Source organism: Abrus precatorius, unplaced genomic scaffold, assembly GCF_003935025.1.
Source record: "Abrus precatorius isolate BTA unplaced genomic scaffold, Abrus_2018 Scaffold10, whole genome shotgun sequence".
In the NCBI taxonomy this organism is placed as follows: Eukaryota; Viridiplantae; Streptophyta; class Magnoliopsida; order Fabales; family Fabaceae; genus Abrus; species Abrus precatorius.
Window position 1 is genome coordinate 17,243,828 of NW_020874292.1, and position 10,000 is coordinate 17,253,827.

The 10,000-nt window shown below is 29.2% G+C and overlaps 1 protein-coding gene across 1 annotated transcript; it reads left to right on the forward strand.

The window, feature by feature from the left end:
• Positions 1 to 8,572: 8,572 nt before the first annotated feature.
• LOC113872348 (NAD(P)H-quinone oxidoreductase subunit 5, chloroplastic-like) lies at positions 8,573 to 9,232 on the forward strand. The gene is given in 3 exon segments (XM_027509845.1): positions 8,573 to 9,142; positions 9,145 to 9,195; positions 9,198 to 9,232. Coding segments are annotated over 3 exon segments (600 nt in total). The 5' UTR covers positions 8,573 to 8,628.
• The last annotated feature ends 768 nt before the right edge of the window (positions 9,233 to 10,000 follow it).

The following is a 10,000-nucleotide window of genomic DNA, read 5'->3' on the forward strand; positions in this document are numbered from 1 at the left end:
GAATGTATAATTCTTTTTTGTAATCGAAAATGATGGAGAAGTTATTGAGAATTCTATAAAGAGTATTTTATTGAAGAATTCAGTTATTACTCAACAAATTCCAATTTTTTTTTAAAGGGATAAGATCAATTCAGAAGTACTTTTTGTATCTTTTATTTATTCAAATAAAATTTGAAAATGTATTTTTCTTTATTATTAATTTTTTCATTAAATAAAACAAAACAGACAGAATTCAATTGGTCTAATTCAGAACCGTCCGATAAAATCGAATCTTATCCATTTTATAAATATATCAAGAGATAAATAATCGGTCTGGTCCTTAGATTTATTGAAGGCTTAAAAGGAGCCGTATGAGGTGAAAAATCTCATGTACGGTTCTGTAATAGAGATGGGAACAGTAATGTTATCACCGACTAGGATTATCTAACAGCTTAAGTACAGTTGATATAGTTGAAGCGCAATCCAAATATGGTTTTTGGGGATGGAATTTGTGGCGTCAACCTATGGGTTTCATCGTTTTTCTAATTTCTTCTTTAGCAGAATGTGAAAGATTACCTTTTGATTTACCAGAAGCGGAAGAAGAATTAATAGCGGGTTATCAAACCGAATATTCGGGTATCAAATTTGGCTTATTTTACATTGCTTCCTATTTAAACCTATTAATTTCTTCCTTGTTTGTAACAGTTCTTTACTTTGGTGGTCCGAATATCTCTATTCCGTACATATTTGTTTCTGAATTTTTTGAAATAAATAAAGCATATGGAGTTTTTGTAACAACAATTGGTATCTTTATTACACTAGCTAAAACTTATTTGTTCTTATTCGTTTCTATCACAACAAGATGGACTTTACCTAGGCTAAGAATAGATCAATTATTAAATTTTGGATGGAAGTTTCTTTTACCCATTTCTCTCGGTAATCTATTATTAACAACTTCGTCTCAATTGTTTTCACTATAAAAAACGGACCTTCTATATTCATAACTTGTCTCAAACAAGAGAAAGAAAAAAAACAAAAATAATCAGAGATATTCACGATATGTTCCTTATGATAACTGGATTTATGAATTATGGTCAACAAACAGTCCGAGCTGCAAGGTACATTGGTCAAAGTTTCACGATTACCTTATCTCACGCAAATCGTTTACCTGTAACTATTCAATATCCTTATGAAAAAATAATCACATCGGAACGTTTCCGTGGTCGAATACATTTCGAATTTGATAAATGCATTGCTTGTGAAGTATGTGTTCGTGTATGTCCCATAGATCTACCCGTTGTTGATTGGAAACTGGAAACTGATATTCGAAAGAAACGATTGCTTAATTACAGTATTGATTTCGGAATCTGTATATTTTGTGGTAACTGTATTGAGTATTGTCCAACAAATTGTTTATCAATGACTGAAGAATATGAACTTTCGACTTATGATCGTCACGAATTGAATTATAATCAAATTGCTTTGGGCCGTTTACCAGTGTCAGTAATTGATGATTATACAATTCGAACAATTCAAATAAAATTAAGTTAATTATAATATAATTATAAAATCTTTTTCTAAAAATAAAGATTATATAAATCAAATCATATTCGATATATTTCTATATATAAATATATGTATTTGAATAATATATATGAATAATATAAATTTGGATAATAAGAAAAATGTTATTAAAAAAAAAGAATAAATCTTAGAGGTAGATATTTTTATATTAGATATTCTATTAGTAGAAATATTCGATACATATATTATATATATACTTTAGTTTTCGTATAGTTTCAAACTACTCTTTCATAGAAAGAATGGAATGACATTGATCCTATAACTGTACCTATAGCAATTCACACTTATTATCTTAGGATTTGATTGAATTCAATGCGGAGAGAAATTTAGTATTTAGTATATAATTTTTTTCCTGGTCATATCAATAAAGTCATGAAATTTCGATTTATTTATCTCTTATTTTACATATAATGGATTTGCCTGAACCGATACATGATTTTCTTTTAGTCTTTCTGGGATCGGGTCTTATATTAGGAAGTCTAGGAGTAATATTACTTACCAACCCAATTTTTTCTGCTTTTTCGTTGGGACTGGTTCTTGTTTGTATATCTTTAGTCTATATTTTATCAAACTCCCATTTTGTAGCTGCATCGCAGCTACTTATTTACGTGGGCGCTATAAATGTTTTAATCATATTTGCTGTAATGTTCATGAATAGGTCAGAATATTACCAAGATTTTCGTCTTTGGACCATTGGGGATGGAATTACTTTGATGGTTTGTACAAGTATTTTTGTTTCACTAATAACTACTATTCCAGATACATCATGGTACGGGATTATTTGGACTGTGAGACCAAATCAGATTATAGAACAAGATTTTATAAGTACTAGTCAACAAATTGGAATTCATTTATCAACAGATTTTTTTCTTCCATTTGAACTCATTTCCATAATTCTTTTAGCTGCTTTGATAGGTGCAATTGTTGTGGCTCGCCAATAAGAACTTATTCTAACTAATAATCTAAATCTGAATTCTATTTTGTTTAATTTTCTCCCAGTTATTTCCGTTGAATTCTTGTTCATATTGATGAAATGAATCAAAATTGGTAAGGAGTTGGTCAATGATGTTCGAGCATGTACTTATTTTGAGTGCCTATTTATTTTCTATGGGTATCTATGGATTAATCACGAGTCGAAATATGGTTAGAGCCCTTATGTGTCTTGAACTTATACTGAATGCAGTTAATATAAATTTCGTAACCTTTTCTGATTTTTTTGATAGTCGCCAATTAAAAGGAAATATTTTTTCAATTTTTGTTATAGCTGTTGCAGCCGCTGAAGCAGCTATCGGACCTGCTATTGTTTCCTCAATTTATCGTAACAAAAAATCAACCCGTATGAATCAATTGAATTTGTTGAATAAATAGTATTGATTATAATAAATCATAAAAAGTAGAATTTAGAATGAATAGTGTAATATTTATCAATTCAAATTAGCATGTATGATACGCAACTTAGAATCATGTTTGTGAAAATAAATAAAAGAAATCAAAGTATTTTGGTCCTATTCTCTTCTTATGAATTGATCTATAAGTCTATTTTTATTAGCAAAATTCTGATAAATCATTGATTCATCTGGTGTCTAAATATAGAATTCATTTACGAGTTTACTAGATCGAAAATTTTCAATTTTTGATGTTCAAAGATTTCTATAGATTCAATGTCACATTCAGTAAAGATTTATGATACATGTATAGGATGTACTCAATGTGTTCGAGCCTGCCCCACAGATGTATTAGAAATGATACCTTGGGACGGATGTAAAGCTAAGCAAATTGCTTCTGCCCCAAGAACAGAGGACTGTGTTGGTTGTAAGAGGTGTGAATCCGCCTGTCCGACGGATTTCTTAAGTGTTCGAGTTTATTTATGGCATGAGACAACTCGAAGCATGGGTCTAGCTTATTGATACGTTTCAAAAAAACACCACACAAATACGTTTTTTTTTACTGACAAAAACCCGCGCTCAAAATAGAAAAAAAATTGCTTTTCTATTTTGAGCGCGGGTTTTTCTGGTCTAAGTATATCTTATTTTTATCACGAATTATTTTCCTTGGTTAACAATAATTGTAGTTTTGCCAATAGCTGGAGGTTCCTTAATTTTCTTATTTCCTCATAAAGGAAATAAGGTGATTAGGTGGTATACTATTTGTATATGCTTAATGGATCTCCTTCTAACAACCTATGCATTTTGTTATCATTTAGAATTGGATGATCCACTAATTCAATTGACAGAGAATTATAAATGGATCCATTTTTTTTGACTTTTACTGGAGATTCGGAATAGATGGACTCTCTTTAGGACCCATTTTATTGACAGGATTTATCACCACTTTAGCTACGTTAGCAGCTCAGCCGGTTACTCGAGAATCACCATTTTTTTATTTCCTGATGTTAGCAATGTATAGTGGTCAAATAGGATCATTTTCTTCTCGAGACATTTTACTTTTTTTCATCATGTGGGAATTAGAATTAATTCCCGTTTATCTACTTTTATCTATGTGGGGGGGTAAGAAACGTTTGTATTCAGCTACAAAGTTTATTTTGTACACTGCAGGAAGTTCCATTTTTTTATTAATGGGAATTCTGGCTATGGGTTTATATGGTTCTAATGAACCAACATTAAATTTTGAATCATTAACTAATCAATCGTATCCCATGGCGCTGGAAATAATTTTCTATATGGGATTTTTTATTGCTTTTTACTGTCAAATCGCCAATTATACCTTTCCATACATGGTTACCAGACACCCACGGGGAGGCACATTACAGCACTTGTATGCTTTTAGCCGGAATCTTATTAAAAATGGGAGCATATGGATTGGTTCGAATTAATATGGAATTATTATCCCGCGCTCATTCTATATTTTGCCCCTGGTTAATGCTATTAGGTTCAATTCAAATAATCTATGCAGCTTCAACATCTCTTGGTCAACGTAATTTAAAAAAAAGAATAGCTTATTCCTCAGTATCTCATATGGGTTTCTTAATTATAGGAATTAGTTCTATAAGCGATACGGGACTTAATGGCGCTATTTTACAAATAATCTCTCATGGATTTATTGGCGCTGCGCTTTTTTTCTTGGCGGGAACTAGTTATGATAGACTACGTCTTCTTTATCTCGACGAAATGGGCGGAATGGCTATCCCAATGCCAAAAATATTCACCATTTTCACTATTTTATCGATGGCTTCTCTTGCATTGCCGGGCATGAGCGGTTTTGTTGCAGAATTGATAGTTTTTTTTTGGAATAATTACCAGCCAAAATATCTTTTAATTACAAAAATACTAATCACTTTTGTAACAGCAATTGGAATGATATTAACTCCATTTATTTATTATCTATCTTACGGCAGATGTTCTATGGATACAAGCTTTTTAATACACCAAACTCTTATTTTTTTGATTCTGGGCCACGAGAATTATTTATTTCAATTTCGATCCTTATACCCGTACTATGTATTGGTATTTATCCGGATTTCATTTTCTCATTCTCGGCTAACAAAGTTGAAGCTATTCTATCCAATTTTTTATAGATAGTTTCGTGAATATGAATAAATGAAAAAAAAAAAAAGAAAAAATAGTAAAAAATCTTATGTACAATAAACAAAATATTTTTTTCTTGTATTAACTTACAAAAAAATGAATTTAAGTTGTAATTGAATATGCTTGTTGTTTGTGAGAACCCCTTGAATCACTACTACATTACTTGATTTAAGGGTTCTCGATGATTTATGGGAAGTTTGCTTCATATATATATATTCTTTCTTATATATAATATAATGAATGGTTTCCATATTTATATTTTGTGAAGTTTTTTTTCACTCACTTTAATTCAATTAGATGTAAATGAACCATAACTATGTAGTCCTATTCCTAATAGATTTATTCCTAAATAACATACCCAAATTATAAAAAAGCCCATAGAGGCCACTATTGAAGAATTTAAATTTTCTACTTTTTTCTTTTTTTCTAGTATGTAAATAAATTGCGAATATAGTCCAAGTAATAAAAGCCCAAGTTTCCTTTGGATCCCAATTCCAATATGACCCCCATGTCTCATTAGCCCATACTGCTCCTGAAATAATACCTATTGTTAAAAGGATAAAACCTAGACTAATAATACGGTAACCCCAACGATCTAATTGTTGAATAAATTGAGACCTGTAATAATTTCTAGAAGAAGAAAAAGAAGTTTTTTGTAAAACATTATTTCTTTCATTCATATTCATGTATTTGATTTCAGCAAACGAAAATGATTCATTTAAAAATACAAATTATTGCTTTTACCAATAATTTGTATGAGTTCTCGAAATGAAATGACTAAAATAGCTACTGATAATAATGATCCACATAAAAGAGTTGCATAACCCAATATCATCATACTTACATGCATAATTAACCAATGGGATTGTAGAGCAGGTACTAATAGTACGGATTTTTGCATTTCGGTTAAAAGACCTGAAGTAGCAAAGGCCTTGGGTAAAAATAACACTTGGTGCGATTATTGTATTTAAATAGTTGTTTTTATGCTTTTTGAAGCATGGAACCATATAAAAAATGGAAAAATTCCATGAAAGAAAGATTAATGATTCATATAAATCACTAAATGGTAAATGGCCCGAAAAAACCCAACGAGTAACTAACAATCCTGTTATACAGAAAAAAGTTATTATCATGCCTTTTTTGGACGAATCATATAATCCTAGGATTTCATTGACCGATAAAGTTATCAAATGAATTGAAATTACAATTGATACAACCGAAAACGATATATGAATTAATATATGCTCTAAAGTTGAAAATATCATATAGAATAAATAAAAATCAGAATACTAGGAATAGAAATAGGAATTGAGTTCATTATAGGACTTATTCTTTTGGAGGATAAGATATCATGCCGCTACTCGGACTTGAACCGAGATGCTCTAGCACTGCTTCCTAAGAGCAGCGTGTCTACCAATTTCACCATAGCGGCTTACTCGAAATCATAATAACCAATTTTTAGTCAATTGTCAAGATTCAAATAAAGAATCAATTAAAGTGTAATATTTGTTTACTAAACATTAACGAATTAAAAGAAGTCTATTAGAGAATCTATTAGAATTTTCGAAATTCTATATCTATATATATATTATTATTCTATATTCTTATTCTAAATATATTACATTTTTTCTTATTCTAAATATATTACATTTTAGAAAATTTTAGAAAGGAATAGAAAAATAAAATTAAGAATATAGAATAAATAAAAAAATGGTGAAATTTTTCATCAAAAATGGAACACTACATTCAAAGTATTTTTTTATTTAGAATATCGTTATACATATCCTAAATTTGTAGAATACTAATTTAGATATGAAAAACGAATTTAGATATTCCAATTATATTAGTATTTTAATATTCAAAAATGTTATTTGAATAAAGTTAATTCAGATTATTCTGACGTTTGTATTTGTTACAAAAAAAACTTTTTGAATTCCCCGTAAAAATAGATTGTGCTAATGAAAAAGCTTTTAATGTTGTCCAATATCCCCTCTTTTTCCAAAAATTTTTTCGAATGATTTTTTTTGATATAGAAGTGCGCTTTTTTGGAACTGCCATCGAGTTAGTATAGTTTTTCATTGTTATAGTTCGATGTGAAAGACATTTTTTTCTGTAAATGAAAAGGAATTCTTCTTTAATTACCCATATATCTTATGTATCTTAATGCTCCCTTTTTGCTTCCTATCTCTAAAGTAAAACATTGAATATTATAACTCTTTTTCCAGACATGAATATCTTTTTATTGTAATGGAAAATACTCAATTAGTTCAAAAATGAACTAATGCTTAAAAAAAAAAGAATTATTGAGTAATGTCGTAGGAATTGTAATTTTTTAATGAATATCAAAATAAACGAATCTTCGTAGTTTTAGTGTAATTCATTATTTATCCTCACTCTATACTTTTGTATAATTGTAAAAAAAAAAATAGAAATTCACATTTTTATTTTTACATATTTCCTTTTTATTATTTTATTAAAATTACATTCATTATTTATTATAGTAATAGTAATAAATATGAGAAAAAAAAAAGAAACTCTTTTTTTTTTTTTTACTAGGAATAGGAATTTGGTTATTGGTCCATTTTCAGTTTGTACTTAGTAATATTCGAATGGAACAAAGATTCAGAACAATTAATGTAATTCTATTTCTAGATTCACTTCTTTTATTAACCGACCTTTTCTTTACAAAAGAGATGAAACAAAACTGACGAATAAGAAACAAAATTCATTAAGAATCCAATCCATTTGTTTTGTTTTTGTATGGAATATACACATCAATCTTCATGGATCATACCTTTCATTCCATTTCCAGTTCCTATGTTAATAGGAGTGGGATTTCTACTTTTTCCGACGGCAACAAAAAATCTTCGCCGTATATGGGCTTTTCCTAGTATTTTTTTATTAACTATAGTTATGATTTTTTTCGATTGATCTGTCTATTTATCAAATCAATAAGGGTTCCATCTATCAATATGTATGGTCTTGGACCATAAATAATGATCTTTCTTTAGAGTTTGGATACTTGATCGATTCACTTACTTCTATTATGTCAATTTTAATTACTACTGTTGGCATTCTGGTTCTTATTTATAGTGATAATTATATGTCTCATGATCAAGGATATTTGAGATTTTTGCTTATATTACTTTTTTTAATATTTCAATGTTGGGTTTAGTTACTAGCTCGAATTTGATACAAATTTATATTTTTTGGGAATTGGTTGGAATGTGTTCTTATTTATTAATAGGTTTTTGGTTCACACGTCCTATTGCAGCAAATGCTTGTCAAAAAGCATTTGTAACGAATCGTATAGGAGATTTTGGTTTATTATTAGGAATTTTAGGTTTTTATTGGATAACGGGTAGTTTAGAATTTCGGGATTTGTTTCAAATAGTCAGTAATTTGATTTATAAAAATGAAGTTAATATTTTTTTTTCTTACTTTATCCGCCCTCTTGTTATTTTGTGGCTCAGTTGCTAAATCTGCCCAATTTCCCCTTCATGTATGGTTACCAGATGCTATGGAAGGACCTACTCCCATTTCCGCTCTTATACATGCTGCTACTATGGTAGCGGCGGGAATTTTTCTTGTAGCTCGACTTCTTCCTCTTTTCATAGTTCTACCTTACATAATGAATGGAATAGCTTTTATAGGTATAATAACAGTAGTCTTAGGAGCTACTTTAGCTATTGCTCAAAAAGATATTAAGAAAGATTTGGCCTATTCCACAATGTCTCAATTGGGTTATATGATATTAGCTCTAGGTATGGGATCTTATCGAGCCGCTTTATTTCATTTGATTACTCATGCTTATTCAAAAGCATTGTTATTTTTAGGATCTGGATCCATTATTCATTCAATGGAAGCTATTGTTGGATATTCTCCAGCTAAAAGTCAAAATATGGTTCTTATGGGTGGTTTAACAAAACATGTGCCAATTACAAAAACTGCTTTTTTAATAGGTACACTTTCTCTTTGTGGTATTCCACCTTTTGCCTGTTTTTGGTCCAAAGATGAGATTCTTAATGATAGTTGGTTGTATTCACCAATTTTCGCAATAATAGCTTGTTCCACAGCAGGATTAACTGCATTTATATGTTTCGGATCTATTTACTTGTTTTTGAAGGATATTTAAACATTCATTTTCTAAATTTCAATGGAAAAAAAAATAATTCATTCTATTCAATATCTTTATGGGGTAAAGAAGAAAAAATAAAAAACAAAATTTATTTATTAGCTTTATTAAGAATGAAAAAGAATGAAATGACTTCTTTTTTTCTGAAGAAGACATATTCACATCGAATTCATCGAAATGTCAAAAGCATAACACGTCTTTTTTTTGATAGTACCCATTTTTTTTGGTACTAAAAAAACTGCTTGTTTATATCCTCACGAATCGGACAATACTATGCAATTTTCTATGCTTGTTTTAGTATTGTTTACTTTTTTTGTTGGGGCCATAGGAATTTCTTTCAGCCAAAAAGGAATAGATTGCGATATATTATCAAGATTATTAATTCCGTTTATAGACCTTTTACATCAAAATTCAAAAAAAAATTCAGGATTGGTATGAATTTTTTACAAACGTAACTTTTTCTGTGATTCTAACGTTTTTCGGAATATTTATAGCGTCTTTTTTTTATAAACCGGTTTTTTCAGATTTACTAAATTTGAATTTATTCAATTTATTTGAAAAAAGTGTTCCCAAACAAATTCTTGCCGATAATATAATAAATGTCTTATATGATTGGTCATATAATCGTGGTTATATAGATGCTTTTTATGAAATATCTTTAATTGGAAGTGTAAGAAAATTAAGTAAAATAAATTATTTTATGGATAGACAAGTAATTGATGGAATTCCAAATGGAATTGGTGTTACAAGTTTTTTT